We start from the raw sequence: 18,443 nt of genomic DNA on the forward strand, positions 1-18,443 counted from the left end.
ATGACTAAGTTGAGTTAGTCAAGTTTGTGAATGTAAGCTTATGCATATTATGATATGATTATAGGTTGAAGTTTGTATTTGTGCATTGCCATATTATCGGGTTATTGTTCAAGTCGCGGAGGAGCTGAGTATATTTGCATACCTTTGTGTATACGTTGGGTCAATTATCATACGATGTTGAGCAGTTTCCATATGTGGTAATTGACTTGGCGTTAAGCCCATTTGGGGCATAGTGTTTATGAGGCCTAAGAACCTCCGGGACCTAAGAATCCCGATATGTGATTTAGTGGGGCCTAAGAAGCCCTTGTGTATGAGGCCTAAGAACCTTCGGGACCTAAGAATCCCGATATGTGATATTGATTATGTTGTTTAGCTTATATGGATCCATGTATAGCGTTAAAGTACAAAGGTGAGTATGTAGGTATGGCTCGACGGGGTCATAGGTTACATATAATAGTCCTTTGTGCGTTGCCCTCCTTCGTGTTCATTAATGTATGCAAGTATATTCACTAAGCCTTTGCTTATATTTTTAGTTGTTTCAATTTTTCTTATAGGCGGTTCCAAAAGAAGGAACTGAGTTGATTAACTAGAAGTTTGAAGTTAAAGTCTTTTGGAAGAATTGAAGGTAGATTGGTACTTTTGCGTAGATAATTAGAGGTCCCACCTCATTTATGGCTCTTGATACGTTTTTGGTCGTTTGGCAATACTTCGCTTCAGTTTGTTGGTACAATTTTAGGTTGTAAAGGTCTTTTGGTTGACCCATTTGGTGGTCAAGGAAGTTGTGAATGTTGTATTGACGTTAAATCATGATGTAATGATGTTTTATACCATTTGAAGTCTTAGATATGGTTTTAAAAGGGTTGGAAATGTGTCGAATGTGTTCCAAGTATTGGAGTGTGTCAAAATGAAGTTTTGGAAATTTTGGGCAGTAGGTACCCACTGCGCTGCAGTGGGCATGTGTAGCCCCACTGCGCCGCAGTGGGGTTGTTTTGGAATCGTTGGCCGCAGGAGCCCACTGCGCCGCAGTGGGCAGGTGTAGTCCCACTGCGCCGCAGTGAGTAAACACTAAAAAAAAATAAAAATTTTGTGTCTTCTTTTATCGAGTCCAGTCCTTTTAGATTCACCGGATCCCTTTTATTCATTTAGACTTATTCTACGATAATTCCATGTATACGCTATATCTTTTTGGTAATATTTCGAGCCTAGCTCGGGGTGTTACACCAGTGGTCAACGAGAACTCCACTTCACCAGCCGCCGGTCAACAAAACAAACAATGAACTGTATGATCATCTAGAGGGAAAGGGGAAATGGTGAAATCAACAAAAATCCACCCAAGCAACGATCATCCATTATTAGCATCAGCAGGAGGAAGAAGATCAGAAAATGACGATCCAAGTTCATATTCATTGGAAAAATTCAAACTGTACGAAACAAGAGCCAGGTATTACCTGATTTGGAGTAATTGTAATAAGTGATATTTCCGGGTATTGAAAATAGATAGAATGGAAGCATCCGAATTGAATATAAGCCAAGACCCAGTTATCGCGATTTTAATTTTTCCGGCGAATCACCATTTTTTCCGGTGAGTGTTGGATTCGAAAACTTTTGGTCAGGGTTTGTGCGGGATCAATTTTTGAGTCGATTGGTGGTAGTTTCAAGTCTTAATTCGAAGAACAACAAAGTTATCGCGATTTTAATTTTTCCGGCTAATCACCATATTTTCCAGCGAGTGTTGGATTAGAAAACTTTTGGTCAGGGTTTGTGCGGGATCAATTTTTGCGTCGATTGGTGGTAGTTTCAAGTCTTAATTCGAAGAAACAACAGAGTTATCGCGATTTTAATTTTTCCGGTGAATTACCATTTTTTCCGGCGAGTGTTAGACTAGTAAGGATGATGATGATGGAAACCGGATGAAAACCTTTTGTAGCTGGTTGCTTACATTGCATAACCCAAAAAATATAGCTGATTACACTAGATAGCAAGTCGAGTAGATGGGTATATTACATTGTTTTTTGGTCATAGTTGGTTACACTCCCATGCCTTTATCCCGTTAAAATATTCCTAAAATTTTCCGTCAATTCACCATTGACCGAACCATGTATGATCGTGCTCTGCAAATAGGAACATATTTAAAGGAGGCTGATCAACACACATTTTAAACCATTAATATGCTAAACCAACATTCTAAACAGGAAAAGAGATGTTGACTAAAGGAGTCAAAGCTGCAACATGGACACTAAGGATAACTAAATCAAATCAGACAAAAACACAAAATATGCATGCAGTTAAAAGACCTACATCCATGATCATAAAATTAATTTTTCTAATTAACTTCAACTTTTTGAGTATTAAAATTTGACTCTTTGAGTATTAAAATTTTATGGCACTATACTAGACCATGTGTAATTAGTAATTACCCTCATCCCTCATTACCGAAGATATATCAAAACAACATATTGTTACCGTGATCATCCATTATAAAAGATCCAAAATTTATTACTTTCACAAATCAAAGTTCAAAACTTTTTAATTAATTTCATCTCATGACTAATATCACAAATTAATTCTACAGTCATATGCGAGGTATCTTAGTATATACTATTTTAATATAAAATTATACGATGTAACTAAGTAACTAACCCAATAATACATATAAAAACAATTATGAACTTTCATGTCCCCTGTACTTATAAAAGGTGCATGCCCCAATCCAAATCAAAAACATACTGAAGCACAAAGTAATACTATCATATATCACTACCAATAAAAGAATGCCCAAAGTTCGAAATGATATATTTGATATTTTAGTAGCCTCTTATCATTGAATCCTCGAGTATCATGCGAAAACCTCATCATATCCATTTAATTTAAATTTTAACTAAAACTTTATTGTGATCAAGTAAATAACCTCCTGACCTTACAGTGTGGAATCACCACAATATCATTTGTTCAGCCTATCTTTAGTTGTTTTTCATGGACTCGTCGACAGTTGCAAAAACCATAGTCTAATGATTATACTCAATATATATGCAAACTTTATAATCAAAATCAAAACGAAAAACATAATCAAAACAAACTTTATATACTATCATTTACTGGTAAACATACAAACATATATGCTTATACGATTTAAATATAAAATCATATAGTGTAACTAAGTAACTAATGCAATAATACATATAAAAATAATTATGAACTTTCATGTCCCCGAACATTAATCAAATTAAACCAAGCAATTATCTCATATAAAAACATAAATATCAATTTCAAATAAACAAATTTTATATCAAATAAATATATAATTTTTATGTATATATACATTCGATCTATGGGAATATAGTAGAGAAAATGTTAAAAAATTTTAAAAATACATATCAATTCATCAATAAAGACCATCTCGAATGTTTTTTTTTTCAGGTTACGTTTTTCCATTTCGAAACAACCCAACATGCACAATACGGAGTCGTAGGTGATGGTTAACATGTGTTGGCTTAGGATCTTCAAGATGAACTAACGTGACTTTATTTTTTGTAGTTGGAGAATAAGTCGTAGTGAACCTATAATAGACAACAAACTAAATTAAAAAAAATAACTTAAGAATTCAATGTTAAATAATAATGATTAAACATGAACTAAATATACAAAATAAAAAAGAACCTATAATGGATAATAAACTAAATTAACAATAATAACATAAGAATTCAGTGTCAAATGATAATGATTAAACATGAACTAAATATACAAAATAAAAAAAACCCTTTTGTCGTAGTTTTTTTTTTAAGATATATGAGGGTTTTTTCCGAGGTTGTATCTATATAAAAAATGTTGGAGAGTTTTAAGAAAAAAAATATGTTTTTTTTATTTTTAATTAATTATAAGGTCAACCCCTATCAAATGTTTAGTTAAAAAAATAGAGGATTAATTAGGAGGAAGAATTAGGCTAAAGGAGGGAGATTAAAGTGTACTCCCAATCCCCTTTTTAGTTACATTATAGATAGATTATGGAAGATTAGTATTTTATATCCTTAAATACCAATATCAAATACATGTAATGTTTCATTTTTATTTTAATACAAAAAATCAATCGATATATATAGTTAATCCGTACATTATACGGGTATTAAAACTAATAATAGAATATAAAAAAACATAACTTATTTTTTAAAGTTAATATATAAAACCTTATCATAAATACACATAAATAATATTTTATCCATCTTATTTAAAGTGTACAAGTTTGATTCCTTGAGTCCCTTGCCTTCGACTTTTGATTGTAAATTTCTTTTTTTATATTATATATTTTTTAAGGTGAATATCGCTGGAAATTGCGTATCGAGATTCGATAGCGAGAGGTTTAATATACGTTGTCTTAACTAGGTTTGCGTTAAAGAGTTCCCTCAAAGTAGAATTGCTTATTTCAAAATACTCGATGGGTGGAAAACTCCTACTAATCCACCCGAAGGCACGACAAATGTATATCCAAGCTAAGTCTTCATTAAGGGACTTCCTATGTTCTCTTCAAGGCTTAAAAACAAGACCCCGTGAATAGGAGACAACCTTTCAACCATTAAGCTAATGCTCAAGGACTTAATAATATGATTAAGAAGCTCATTAAAAAACTTAATTTATTAGTATTATATAATATTTGATAAAATAACATCATTAAGAAACTCATTCAAAACTTAATTTATTCACATATATTTCATACCAAATGTATAATAATAGAAACAAAATATAGAATGAATCAGAATCACTATATATGTATCTATATATATACGAGTATATATGTTGGCTAGCTACAAATAGTCCTTGTGATTACCCAAACTCACCCACCCACACGCCCATATATATACAAGTTTGCAATGAGCAGCAGTATTGATACGAAATCCAAATTCATGCAAGTTTATGAAATTCTTAAATTTGAGCTAATCCACGATCCTTGTTTTGAGTTTGATCATGATTCTCGTCAATGGGTTGACCAGGTACGTAACATTTTTTTACATTTCAACTACTTATATATAGACGTTTGTGTATATCTACGAACACAACGATATGTCCAGTCCGAGCCTGATGGTATTTGGTGAGTCGGGATGTAGTAGTCATACCTCTAAGAAGCGACAGAGAGACTTCAGTCATGTGTTTGCTCGATTTAAAATACTCAATATGTTATTGTTCTTGAGTTTATTTTAGAATATGAAAAAGAAAGGTAGTGATAAGATTTCAAACCATGTTGTGTTCTAAAGTTTTTTTTATAAAAAATAAATAAAGTGCTTTTAAACATATTTCTTTCATTCCAAAAGATGAGGCCTAATTATGTGTTTCTGCTTATTTTATGCAGATGCTTGACTACAATGTACCTAGAGGTAATTCTGTCTCCTCAGTGTTCTGTACTTCTTTTCCTCAGTGTTGCAAAATGAAAATATGGACCGATACAGACTCAATTTCTGTAATTCTGTCTTACGAATGTATTCAGGAAAGTTGAACAGAGGCCTCTCTGTTGTCGACAGCTACAAGTTACTAAAAGGAGAAGAACTGACAGAAGATGAATTTTTTCTTGCATGTGCCCTTGGTTGGTGCATTGAATGGGTACTAAGAACAAAAATGCCGAAATCCATTTGCATCGTTGATACTCATTAACCATCCGTGATGTTTATGCTTGCAGCTTATCGCGTATGCTATGGTACTTGATGACATTATCGATGAGTCCCATACTCGTAGAGGTCAACCCTGTTGGTTCAGATTACCCAAGGTATGAAATGAAACGATAGCGGAAACTATATATTCTGGTTGGTGATTGAGAATGGTGTATGTTAACTATTAAGTCTACTAAAATTTCCTCCTAGGTTGGTATGATCGCTGTAAATGATGGACTTGTTCTTCGGAATCATATTGCTAGAATCTTAAAGAAACATTTCCGAGGGAAGCCTTACTATGTGGATCTACTGGACCTCTTCAATGAGGTATGTTTCTGTTACAAAACTAATGGTGTTATGTTTAATATTTGATTCTGACAAGAACTCTTAACCACTTGGTTTGGCAGGTAGAGTTCCAAACAGCTTCTGGAGAGATGATAGAATTGATCACTACACTTGCTGGAGAGAAAGATCTCTCTAAGTATTCTTTGTCGATGTAATTAGTGACATATATACACTCCACTCCGTCTATTTAATTATGCTACATATTCTTAAGTGTACAACTTCATGTTCTGTTTGCAGTCACCGCCGGATTGTTCAGTACAAAACTGGTTTTTGTTCGTTTTACCTTCCAGTGAGTATCCTGTATTGCATACTAAGCATACACTTTTTTTTTGTTAAACCCATGAATGTTCTATATCCAAAAATGTATGTTCATGTTATATGGGTCGCTGATTTGGATGATAAAATATAGATCATACATTGAACTAACTTCAATTCTTATTCTCCTAATGAAGGTTGCGTGTGCACTCCTTATGTTTGGAGAGGATCTGGATGATCATGTTCAAGCGAAAGACATCCTTGTTGAAATGGGTACCTATTTTCAAACTCAGGTAATTTGTTCACCGTCACTTGAAACTAGTATTTCCCCTTATATTTAATTAACTATAGTTTGGTTTTTACTTAAAAATCTCCAATTCGGCTGTAGGATGATTATCTTGATTGTTTTGGTGCTCCTGAGATTACTGGCAAGGTTATATATTCTACCTATATCACCTATCTCGGTCTTTGCTTCTTTAAACATACAACTCGTCACTCATGCTTGGTATGTCCAATGCATTATTACAGATTGGAACAGATATTGAAGGCTTCAAGTGTTCATGGTTGGTTGTAAAAGCATTAGAACTTTCCAATGAGGAACAAAAGAAACTTCTACATGTATGTTTTGTTAAAGACTTCATTTTCGCAATTTTAAGTGACTTTGCTTATCCCTTAAACTTATGCATCCAGGAGAACTATGGTAAAAAGGATCCAACTAGCATAGTAAAAGTGAAAGAACTTTACCACGCTCTTAACCTTCAGGTATCTCGCTGCTAGCTATTTCCTACGTGTTCGTTGAATTGGCTATATTAAATGACAACTCATTTCTAATTATGAAGGCTATATGTTTATTGTTTAATCTCTAACAAGGTCTCATGGGTAAACGCAGATAAAATTTGCTTAAGCATAAATGGGTCAAATAGGTTGAAAGTCCGATTATAGTATTTTTATTGCATAAAACCTCCCCAACTCATTCTGTTCGATAGCTATTTATTAAAAACTTGGAAAAAAATGTATTAGAGGGGATCTTAACCGTCCAAATACTTTACCCATCTTTACTCCTAACTCAACCTATCCGACCCACCCATTTTGCCACCTCTTGTATTTGTAAATCAGAAGACCATACAGCTTATGGACACATTTTCTTACTTCTAATCCAATTCTGTTGGACGACATATAGGTTGTGTTCGAAGATTACGAGAAGACAATGCATGAGAAGTTGATCAAATCGATTGAAGCTCACCCGAGCAAAGCAATACAAGCTGTGTTGAAATCTTACCTGGGAAAGATATATAAGAGGCAAAAGTAGCTCTTCTGGTCCCATGAGGTTGTGTGTATTTATCGCCTTTGTATTGTATTAATTCAACAATCGTCCTTTCATCACAATAAATTACTAATTAATTTTCATTTATAAAAAAGAACATCACTTGAAACAACAAGCAAATGTTGGAATTCAGAAATGTTTACAATACCAAATAAAGTAATTACAACTTTAACATCTAAAATAGTAAACAGAAAAAAGTTGCATCAAGGTTCCATGAGCCATTGTTATGTTATGTTGGGTTTGGCCTCGCAAAATGCAAACATACTTGTTGTACAAATATTTAAAGTATGATTAGAATTAAGTTATATTAATACTAGTGAATTCATGGAAAAAAATAGTTTATTGACAGATTTGAACATGGATATAGCTCACCCAAAAGATGTATATATACAGATATAGATTATATATATATATATATTGAAAAGTTATCTTGAGAACCTTTAAAACTAGATCAATACCCGGTCGTTGACCGGGTTAGAAACAAATCGACAATACATATATATACTTAAAGAGTACACGAAACATGTTTAACTTTACCTACAAAGATATAATAGTTAAAAAAAAATGCAAGAATCCAACTTTTACTAATAAGACGTAACACAAAACATTGCAACCTAAACATAATAGTTGAAATTAATTAATATCTAGATGTTCAAACAAATAAATTGATATTGCAAGAAATTTATGGTAAAAGACTATAATTTGTGTCTTGCCACCATTGTAAAAACACTAACTACATTAATATTTTGCGTTATATTTAGTCGGTGACCACGTTACAATATAATCCTATCTATTTAAAACACATTGAAACCCGGTCCAACCTGAATTTTTAATTGAAATCATTATAAATTTTTAACACATCAACCTGATTATTTTAAATCAGATCTTGGTTGGATTTTTAGGTTGCTAGGTCGATCCAACAACCATAATAAAATGTCGGCCCATTTAACACAAAATCAACCATTTAGCCTACCAACCCATCAACCCACTTGACCAAAAAACAACCTATTTTAGTTACTTGACTTAAAACCAACCTATTTACCCCATTTACTCGTCAACCCATTTGACTTAAAAAGAACACATTTGACCCAAAAAAACTCATGTGATCTATCAGCCACATGACCCAAAAACAACCCGATTATAACTAATTAGGTCAACCGGGGTTGACCAAAGCCGAGGCAAGAATGAAATTGCTCACCAGAAGTTTTTTGTAACTTTTGCCAAAAAAAAACTATCTCCATTATACTTTTATATTAATAACTTTTACATTAATAAACAAACTGTTACCACAACCGTCATCGTCGTTGTTACTACCGTTACTTTATACGGATACCTTTCGCGTTATAATAAATATAAGGTGAGCCCATGACCCCATGTCATTACCCTATCATCTCTCCCTGAGTTTATTTTTTTTCCTCTTTCTTAATTTTCATATGCTCCTAAATTATTTCAATCCATGTAGAAAAATCGATCAATATCAAAAATTCAACATCTCTATATGTAATTTGTTTACCAACAACAATCACACGAAGCCTTGAGATCTAGTTTCATATTGTTTCTTTTCTTCATTAGCTTTTGTTGTTTCCATTTTATCTGTTTATTTATATATTTTTCTTTCCTTTTATTTGGTGAATATGACATTGAGTATGGTCATATGGATACAATAAAAAAATTGATATGGATGCAATTTTTTTTTCTAAACGGCAATTAGATATCCATCTTTTAACTCTTAATAACTAATTGATTTTTTTAATTATTATTATGAATGCATGATCAATTAGTTTGTTTATTCTAAAGCTTTTTCAATTGTTCATCCATTAAAAGTTTATCACAAAATATTCAGTTTAGGAAAAGGATTTTTATAAAAGTAATGGACGAACATTGCATTAAAAACTATGGCTAATAAAACTCCAAAGGCATGTCTAATGGTATAAAGATAGGTGTATTAAATATTATAAAAAATTTACCATAATTAATAAGTAAATTGACTTTCAATTTAAATGGTGAAGATTAATTTGTGGGTTTATTTTCAATGGCTTAGATTAAAAGATAATTTTATTTTTTTCTCTTTGTAGTGGTAGCCATATACATATATAATAACAAGAACTTTTAAGAGTCATTTGGAATTAATCTTGACCTTTTAAAGTTTTAATCAATGGTTAAAATATTCAATGGCATTATTGTAATTAAATTAAACATTATTAATGTAGAATTAAAAGTAAAAGGGTATTGTTGGAAGTAAAAAACCGTCTCATTGCCTACAATTATGCAGGAGGTTAACAAATTTATTTAAATATTTTATTTCTTTTCACTAATAATTACAAATATAGAATTTAGGTTTAGTGATTGGCAAAGTCATCTTCTAAATACTTAATATTCATAAAAAGTATTTACTGATAATTGGGTTAATCCTCCATTATCACCATAAGAGTCCGAGCAATTTATATATTGTTTGTTTCTTATGCGGTCGAGCGGCCGAACGAAATCCCACATATGGTTTGATTTTTTCTCTTTTTGTATTAGCAATTCATTTTTATTTATTATTTGAAACTATTAACAATAGGTTTTTTTTTATATATATATAAAATACAATAATATTATTACTAGGTGATTTATGAATAAATATACTGAAAGATTATTTGGTATTACTATTACTACAAGTGTGTATGTTTTTAGTACGAGTCATTTGTGTGTATTTCCAATTGTTTTTTCCAAATAATTATGTAACAACATTGTTCTTTTTGTTATCTATTGTTCTCAATTTATTTTTATTTTTTATTTTTGCCATTAGCCATTAGCCATTAGGTTCACACATGATGAAGACGGCTATCGATTTAATATTAGATTGTAAAAGTGAAGATGCCTTTGGGGATATGGCATATATGCATGAACAATTGAATGATCATATGTGCAAAGAACATATGTATGCAAAATATTTGTAAATTAATATTTTATGGAATTTAGGTGATTACATGTACACGGTACTGTGAGCATATGTATGTAAGATATTGAAAATAAATATTTTGTCAAAATTTAGGTGATCACATGTGCACAGTGTTGTGAGAATATGTAATCAAAATATTTGTTAATGAATATTTCGTGAAATTTAAGTGATCACATGTGTATATTGTTGTGAGCATATGTATACAAAATATTTATAATAAATATTTTGTAAAATTTAGATGATCATATGTATGAAACTATCAAAGTATTGTATAAACGAATGTTTTGATTAGATTAATTGATTAACAAAATTCATCATATGTAACAAAATATTTATATGCACGTCTAAAAAAATTGAACATTATGGAGCAAAAATTCAAATAACTGTATGCAAATGTTGAGCATATAGTATGAGTAAATATGTATACGGGTGGGAAACATTTTTTTAATTATAATCAAAAAAACCTTTCAAAAAATGGTTGGAAATATTAAATGTTTTTAAATTATAATTAAAAGAATTCTTAATAAGAAAGTACGTAAATTAACAAAATTAATAAAGTAACAAAAATTTTGAAATTGAATGCTACGACTGAGCTTGATTCATGGGATGTGTTTTTTTTTAATTATATTCATTATTTAAATTTAAAAATGAAGTATTAAAATACAAAAAGCCCTTATATGAAAGAATTCTTAAAAGTTTTTGTCTTTTTAATGGTTATTAAAATAACCTCTCCCTATATAGTTTCCTTATTTTGAAATACATTTTTTTGTAAAAAACATGAGAACTCTTAAATTATGTATTTGTTCACATGTTTTTTTTTATCATTCATATGTAAAATAATATAAAAATGTATGTTGTATAAGAAAGTTTTTTAAGAAACCTTCAAAATATCCTTTTGTTAACTTGTGAATGAATTTATTCACGTTTTGTGTTCATATGTGATAAACGACTATATATAAGGTTTTGAAAAAAAAATTTCTACTACAATATATGTTTTTATTACGTTTCACATGTGAATGAACAAAAAAACATGTGATCCAATATATATATATATATATATATATGTGAAGTGAGAATCAAAACAAAGGTGACAATTGTGAACCACTAAAAAACCATATCTATGGGCAAACCCTCAGAGTTAAAGGTCTGTACTGTATCCACCACCACAATTTCTAGCTTGGATTGTTGTTCATCAAATCCATTCAGTTTCAATATGTGTCCGGTGAAAACCCCTTTAGATCGGATATGAGAAACGTCCTTACCATATCCATCTCTTTTCAACAAATAACCTATGCAATTTTATTTTATTTTTTAAAAAAAATCTTTGAAGTTTTTTTCTTGGAATGGATTTTTATTAGAAGTAAAAAATCAAAAATTAAAAATTAAAAATTTAAAAAAAAAACACCAAAAAGGGGAAAATATAGTTCTCACAATTCTAACATTTGTTTTGGTTCTCATGTTAACCTTACCCATATATGTATATATGTATATACGAAGAACTTGAAACGAGTGCCACCACTACCTAAAAACCATAACCAACTGTGGTTCCTACTAGATACCGCCACCGCCTTTGTTCACTACAACATCCGATATCCACCACCATCCTTGTTCGTTGAACACGACCTAAGGTTCATAACAAAATAAGGAAAACTAAAAGAAGAAGAAAAAAAAGAAAACGAAGAAGAAATAGTAGAGGAATGAGGGTCCAAGGAGGAAGGAAAAGAGGGGGACGAAAGAAGAGAAAATTGTTGTGTTAAAAATCTAAGAAAGAAAATTTTGTGTGACAAAACTAAAATAGGCTTAAAGTTTTATGTCCTTGAACCATTCGACCTTTCCACCTGAATTTATTCTTGCCTGTAACATCCAAATAGTTTTTAAGGTAAAGAAATTAATCCCTTTTTATAGTTTTGACATTAAATTAATTTCCTAGTATTTTATTTTTAGTTATGAGATTAATTTAGTTGGAACTTTAGTGCACAGCGGGTATTTTTCTTACCAAAATTTTAGATGAGGCGTGGCAACCCCATAGAGTGTCGGCCATTCTTCTAAGCTAATACTCACCATTCCATTATCATACTTCTTATTTTCTTGAATCTTCTTGACTAATTCCACCCTTTCTCTCAAAAATTAATCTCTTAATCAATCAAAGAACTCTCCTAGTGAGTTAATAATAATAATCATATTAGAATTGAAAGAAATTGAGGGCTTGTGTGATGGAGGTGGTGACCGAAATTTAGAAAGAAGAAAGGGGGCGAAATTGTGATTGGAAACCTTAATCTATTGTCTTCCATTATTGAGGTATTGATTTTCATTAACCTAGTTTTAATCTCTTTTTATGAATTAGGGTTCTTTGAGACTTCAAAATTGGGGATTTTGCTAGGAATTGAGTTTTGAATAGTTTTCCCCAAAGTTCTTACTCATTTAGGTTTATTATTGAGTTGCTTAATGTATTTATCTAAGAATAAACAAGTTGGCATGAAAAATTATTGATTTTGAGAATAAATGGGTGTTTATTACTAGTTAAACTATTGATGATAAAAGTGATGATGATAATGATGGATTGTTTTTAATAAGCAAGTTTTGGGTGAAAAGCAACTCAATGATAAAGTATGATGATTTTGGGTTAGGAAAGCTAGTGAATGTAAGAATGACTAAGTTGAGTTAGTCATGATTGTGAATGTAAGCTTATATGCATATTATGATGTGATTATAGGTTGAAGCTTGTATTTGTGCATTGACATTATATCGAGTTGTTGTTCGAGTCGTGGAGGAGGTGAGTATATTTACATACCTTTATGTATACGTTGGGTCGATATGATGGATTTCATGTATGGAAATCGATTTGGCGTTATAGCCCATGTGGGGGCATTATGTTAAATGGGGCCTAAGAATTCCTAGTGTATAAGGCCTAAGAACCTCTTGATATGTGAGTTATGGGGCCTAAGAATCCCTTGTGTATGAGGCCTAAGAACCTCTTGTGAATGGGGCCTAAGAATCCCAAGTATGTGATATTGATTGTGTTGATTTGCTTATATGGATCCATGTATAGCGTTAAAGTACAAATGTGAGTATGTAAGTATGACACGACGGTGACATAGGTTACATATAATAATCCTTTGTCTGTTGCCCTCCTTCGTGTTTATAAATGTATACAAGTATATTCACTAAGCCTTTGCTTACATTTAGATGTTTACTTTTTTATAGGCGGTTCCTGAAGAAGGAACTAAGATTGTGGATTGAAGCTTGAAGTCTTAGAAGTTACTTTTGGAAGATTTGAAGGTATTGCCTTTCTTGGAAGAATGATATTTTTGGTAGAAACTTAGTTAGTCCCACCTCATATGGCTCTCGGTATATTTGCTATGTTTTTGTAAACTTGGGTCATGTAAAGTTCTGCACTTATTGGTTTGAAGGCATGGTGTTTTGGTAACTCATCACAACTTGGTTATATTAGGATGTTTGACTAAATGGGTAAATGACTCGTAAAGTTTGTAGAACTTACTCATGAACATTTGAAACCTTTTGTAATGTTAAGTAATGTGTTTATAATTTATTTGTATTAGGGAATGGTAAGGGAAAGTTTGAATATGAGTTGAAATGATGAAAAATGTCAAAATGTCACTTTTGGAGTGAAGCAGGCTGCGTGGACTTTGACTCTACTAGCACGGAAGATGTCAGGTCAACTGCGGATCATGCAATCAGCATCTTCCGCCCTCCTCTGACCTCGAACATGATCTTTACCAAGCCTTCATTTGGCCTTTTCGGGTTCTGAAACTTGTATAGTAGTTTATTAACAACATTTTAAGATTATTCCAAGTGTCATTTCTCGATTTGGATAACTTTGATTTTTTTTGGCGAAAAATGGTCATATTTTTCTAAGTATAAGTTATAAAGATTTGGTTTTTGATAATTATGTTTTCTTTTGGGTTGAGTCCTTTCATTGTCACATCATATGCACTTTGTTATCTCTTTCACCTATTATTTTTCTCCATTAACCTATCATTTATGCACCACTTTTATTTAATGTAACGACCAAACTCCTTTTGATTAAAATCGATTTTTTTTACTTCAGACCTGATCCCGTCGAGGGGCATTATTGCCCTCGCCGAGATCAAAAGTCAGTGTGAAAACTTAAAGAACTCTTCAAACTTGATCTCGCAGAGGGGCATAACTACCCTCGTCGAGATCAAAAGTCAGTGCTGAACCAAAACAACTGATCTCACCGAGGGGCATTATTGCCCTCATCGAAATCATTGCAAAACCTGAATAAAATATCACTTTGACACTTCCATTGCATCACAAAATCACACCATTTGACTTCCAAAACTCAAATCAATTTACCACACATTCAAAATGGATAAGTATTACACAACATAACTTTTAAAAGCTTTCAATTTATCAAATGTACGTTTCATAACGAAACGGGTCATTAACCAACCTAAAAACCTTATTACTTCATCATGACAACATTATGAAATCCATTGACCCAAATTATGACATATCTGCAGAAAATTACATATTAAACCACATGTTTGACAAAAAGACTTATATCAAGAGCCATAATAATTAAAGGGATTATCTACCATATTACCCAAGTTGCCAACCTTCAAAAACAATGATCTAAAATCTTCAACCTTAGCTTCACTTGATCAATTCTTTTTCCTTGCTACAACCACTTCTTATAAAAAGGTCAAACAACTAAAATATAAACAATGCTTAGTGAATGCATATACATATGATCATATTCAAATTGCCAAATACTTCAAACATCATTTATAGCCTATCTTTTGATAGCCATTTCATTTATCACAATCATAAACATAAATCAACACAAATCACTTTTCTACATGGCCATGGATTATGCTAGTAGGACATTACCCACCTACTAGTCTTTATCATACAAATTGGCTAGTAGGAATTTACCCACCTACTAGCTCTCATAATCAAAATCACATTGTGCTAGTAGGACTTTACCTACCTACTAGCTTTCATTCATTAAATCAACATTTTGACTAGTATGAATTTACCTACCTACTAGTATTCATAATCAATAAACATATGGGTCATAGGAATTTACCAACTGATGACCTCTAATAACTAGAACATGATTATATGCATATACGCTCACCTTAACTTGGCTATTTGGCACTATATGGCTACTAGGCTCAACAAAATGATTTTCATCACCTACACATTATGTAATATATATCTATGAGTTCTACAAACTCAACTCTTTCACCATCATCTAATTGAATTCCCCATGAACTCTATCATTATGGTGTTTGACTACTTAAAATAATCAACACAAATTTCATAATAACTTTTGTAACACAATTATAGCCAAACACCCAAAATATGTTTCATCACTATGGGGTTCATCATCATAAAATCTCATTGCATTAACCCCTAATTTCTCACTTTTAATTCCATTAGGGTTCTTTAAAAATACCCAATTTACAAAATTCCCAAATTTATTAGTCAAGAACCCTAATTTCAATAATCAAAACCTCAATTTACAATTCAACAATTAGGGAGAATTTCTTATTTCAAAGAACAATAAAACAAATATAAAATATCCAATTTTCCTCCTTTCTTCTTGTAAAATTCGACCACCACCAAGCTAATATAAGCCCCCAATTTGCTTCTTTATTATTTTAATTAGTTAATTGAATTGGAATGATGGATTTCATATAATATCTTATGAATTCGGAAGATTTTAGAATGATTTTGAAAAATAAGAATTAGAGAGGGATTTTAGATGGTGAAAACATGAATCATCAACACAAAGTGGCTGGACATCCCCTCCTCTTGCTAGGTTTTATTTTATATTAAGGGGATATTATACCCGATAGCCACTAAAGTTCCAACTGAATTAACCCCTTATCTCAAAACAAAATACTTAAAAATTAATTTAATGTCAAAACTATGATAAGGGTTAATTTTATATTACTTTAAAATATTGGGGTATTACAATTCTCTCACACTCAAAACGGATCATGTCCCCGTGATCCAAGCTATATGTAAAGACGGAGAATATACCAACATATCATGCTCAGTCTTCCAAGTATATTCCGAGCTCTTTTGGTGCTTCCATTGTACTTTGTAAGAACGTACCGTCTTACTGTTAATCCTTCTCAATTGTTCTTCAACAATAGCAACCGGTTCCTCAACATAAGTCAACTTCTTGTGTAATTCAATTTCATTCAAAGGAACACAAGAAGCATCATCAACAAGACATTTTCAGAATTGCGATACATGAAAGGTGTTATGAATTCGAGACAACTCTTCGGGTAACTCCAATTGGTATGCTACTTTACCAACACGAGCTAAAATTCGAAAATTAAAGGACCAATGAACCGTGGACTTAATTTCCCACGTTTCCAGAATCGTAGCAAACCTTTCCATAGAGATACCTTTAACAAAACTTGTTCACCAACTATGAACTGAATGGGTCTCCTTCTAACATCGGCATACGACTTTTGTCTATCTTGAGCCGCTTTAAGCCTTTCACGAATTTCATCTATCTTTAGCGTAGTCTCAAGAGCAACATCGGTTCCTCCTAATTCTCGTTAACCCACTTCTCCCCAACAAATGGGAGTTCGACACTTCCTACCATAAAGCATTTCGTATGGAGGCATCTTAATGATAGAATGGTAACTATTATTATACGAGAATTCGGCTAAAGGCAAATACACATCCCATGATCCTCCAAAATCAATAATACATGCCCGTAGCATGTCTTCCAAAGTTTGGATAGTTCGTTCACTTTTCCCATCCGTTTGAGGATGATATGCGGTACTCAAATCCAACTTAGTACCCATATCTTCATGGAACCGTTTCCAAAAGTGGGAAGTAAACCGTGTATCTCTATCCGAAACTGTAAAGACTAGAATACCATGCCGAGCTACAACTTCTTTCAAATAAATATCGGCTAACACTTCGGAAGATGAAGACTCACGAATAGGTAAAAACAACACACTTTTCGTCAAACGATGCACAATCACCCAAATAGTGTCGAATTGATTCTTGGGTGTCTTAGGAAGTTTGGTAATGAAGTCCATAGTCAAGTGTTCCCACTTCCACTGTGGAATTTCAAGCGGTTGAAGCTTTCCATACTGTTTTTGATGTTCCGCTTTAACTTGCAAACAAGTCAAACATTTTTCCACATACTTGACTATGTCGCGCTTCATACCCGACCACCAATACTCAACTTTCAAATGGTGATACATTTTTGTCGCGCCGAGATGAATGGAATATTTGGATTTATGTGCTTCATCAAGGAGAACTTCTTTCAAAGTACATGAAAATGGGATCCAGATTCGTCCATAACGAACCGTAAGACCACGAGAGTCTTTAGAGAAATGTTTCAATTGACCCTTAATTCTCTCTCGTTTAGGGTCACGTTGCAAAGCTTCTTCTTGAGCTTCCTTTATGCGCTCCATGAAATCATTGGTAATCATTACCCACAAGGGTGAAACATGAATAGAACAATGAGAACTCTTTCGACTTAAAGCATCGGCTACAACATTGGCTTTTCCGGGATTATACAAAATTTCACAATCATAGTCTTTCAACAAATCTAACCATCTTCGTTGACGGTTATTGAGATCACGTTGCTCGAAAAAGTTTTTAAGACTTTTATGATCGGAATAAATGGTAAATTTGACACCATAAAGATAATGACGCCAAATTTTTAAAGCAAAAACAACCGCAGCAAGTTCCAAATCATGAACAGGATAAGACTTGATGAAGTTTTAATTGTCTTGATGCATAAGCGATGACTTGCCCCTTTTGCACAAGGACACAACTAAGACCATTAAATGAGGCATCACAATATACCGAGAAGTCTTCAACTCCTTCCGGTAAAGTAAGTACGGGCGCTTGACTCAACTTCTCTTTTAGAGTTTGGAAAGCATTCTCTTGTTCATTCTTCCATTCAAACTTC

General features: G+C 32.3%; 1 protein-coding gene and 1 long non-coding RNA gene across 3 annotated transcripts; both read left to right on the forward strand.

Annotated features, from left to right (window-relative positions):
- The first annotated feature begins 386 nt into the window (after positions 1–386).
- On the forward strand, positions 387–7,542 carry LOC122606571 (farnesyl pyrophosphate synthase-like). Of its 2 annotated transcripts, XM_043779413.1 has the most exons (13): positions 387–409; positions 4,868–4,982; positions 5,339–5,363; positions 5,474–5,586; positions 5,663–5,749; positions 5,844–5,960; positions 6,041–6,129; positions 6,216–6,267; positions 6,431–6,526; positions 6,622–6,666; positions 6,762–6,851; positions 6,924–6,995; positions 7,414–7,542. In XM_043779413.1, exons 1-13 carry the CDS (start codon positions 387–389, stop codon positions 7,540–7,542), a joined length of 1,053 nt encoding a protein of 350 aa, XP_043635348.1. The 2 variants fall into 2 exon arrangements, with proteins under 2 accessions (XP_043635348.1, XP_043635347.1); XM_043779412.1 differs by lacking the exon at positions 387–409 and having other exon boundaries at positions 4,863–4,982.
- Positions 7,543–13,220: 5,678 nt separating this feature from the next.
- Positions 13,221–14,097, forward strand: LOC122606707. Its single transcript, XR_006324981.1, has 3 exons — positions 13,221–13,274; positions 13,706–13,780; positions 14,062–14,097. It is a non-coding gene; the product is annotated as an uncharacterized LOC122606707 (long non-coding RNA).
- The last annotated feature ends 4,346 nt before the right edge of the window (positions 14,098–18,443 follow it).

The sequence above is a fragment of the Erigeron canadensis genome, chromosome 7, assembly GCF_010389155.1.
Source record: "Erigeron canadensis isolate Cc75 chromosome 7, C_canadensis_v1, whole genome shotgun sequence".
In the NCBI taxonomy this organism is placed as follows: domain Eukaryota; kingdom Viridiplantae; phylum Streptophyta; class Magnoliopsida; order Asterales; family Asteraceae; genus Erigeron; species Erigeron canadensis.

Excerpts from the sequence above, each read along its gene's own strand:
- LOC122606571 (XM_043779413.1), top strand. The coding sequence starts at position 387 with ATGTATAGCGTTAAAGTACAAAG. Across the intron at positions 5,750-5,843 it reads GTTGGTTCAGATTACCCAAG|GTTGGTATGATCGCTGTAAA; the intron begins GTATGAAATGAA and ends ATTTCCTCCTAG. Across the intron at positions 6,996-7,413 it reads ACCACGCTCTTAACCTTCAG|GTTGTGTTCGAAGATTACGA; the intron begins GTATCTCGCTGC and ends GACGACATATAG.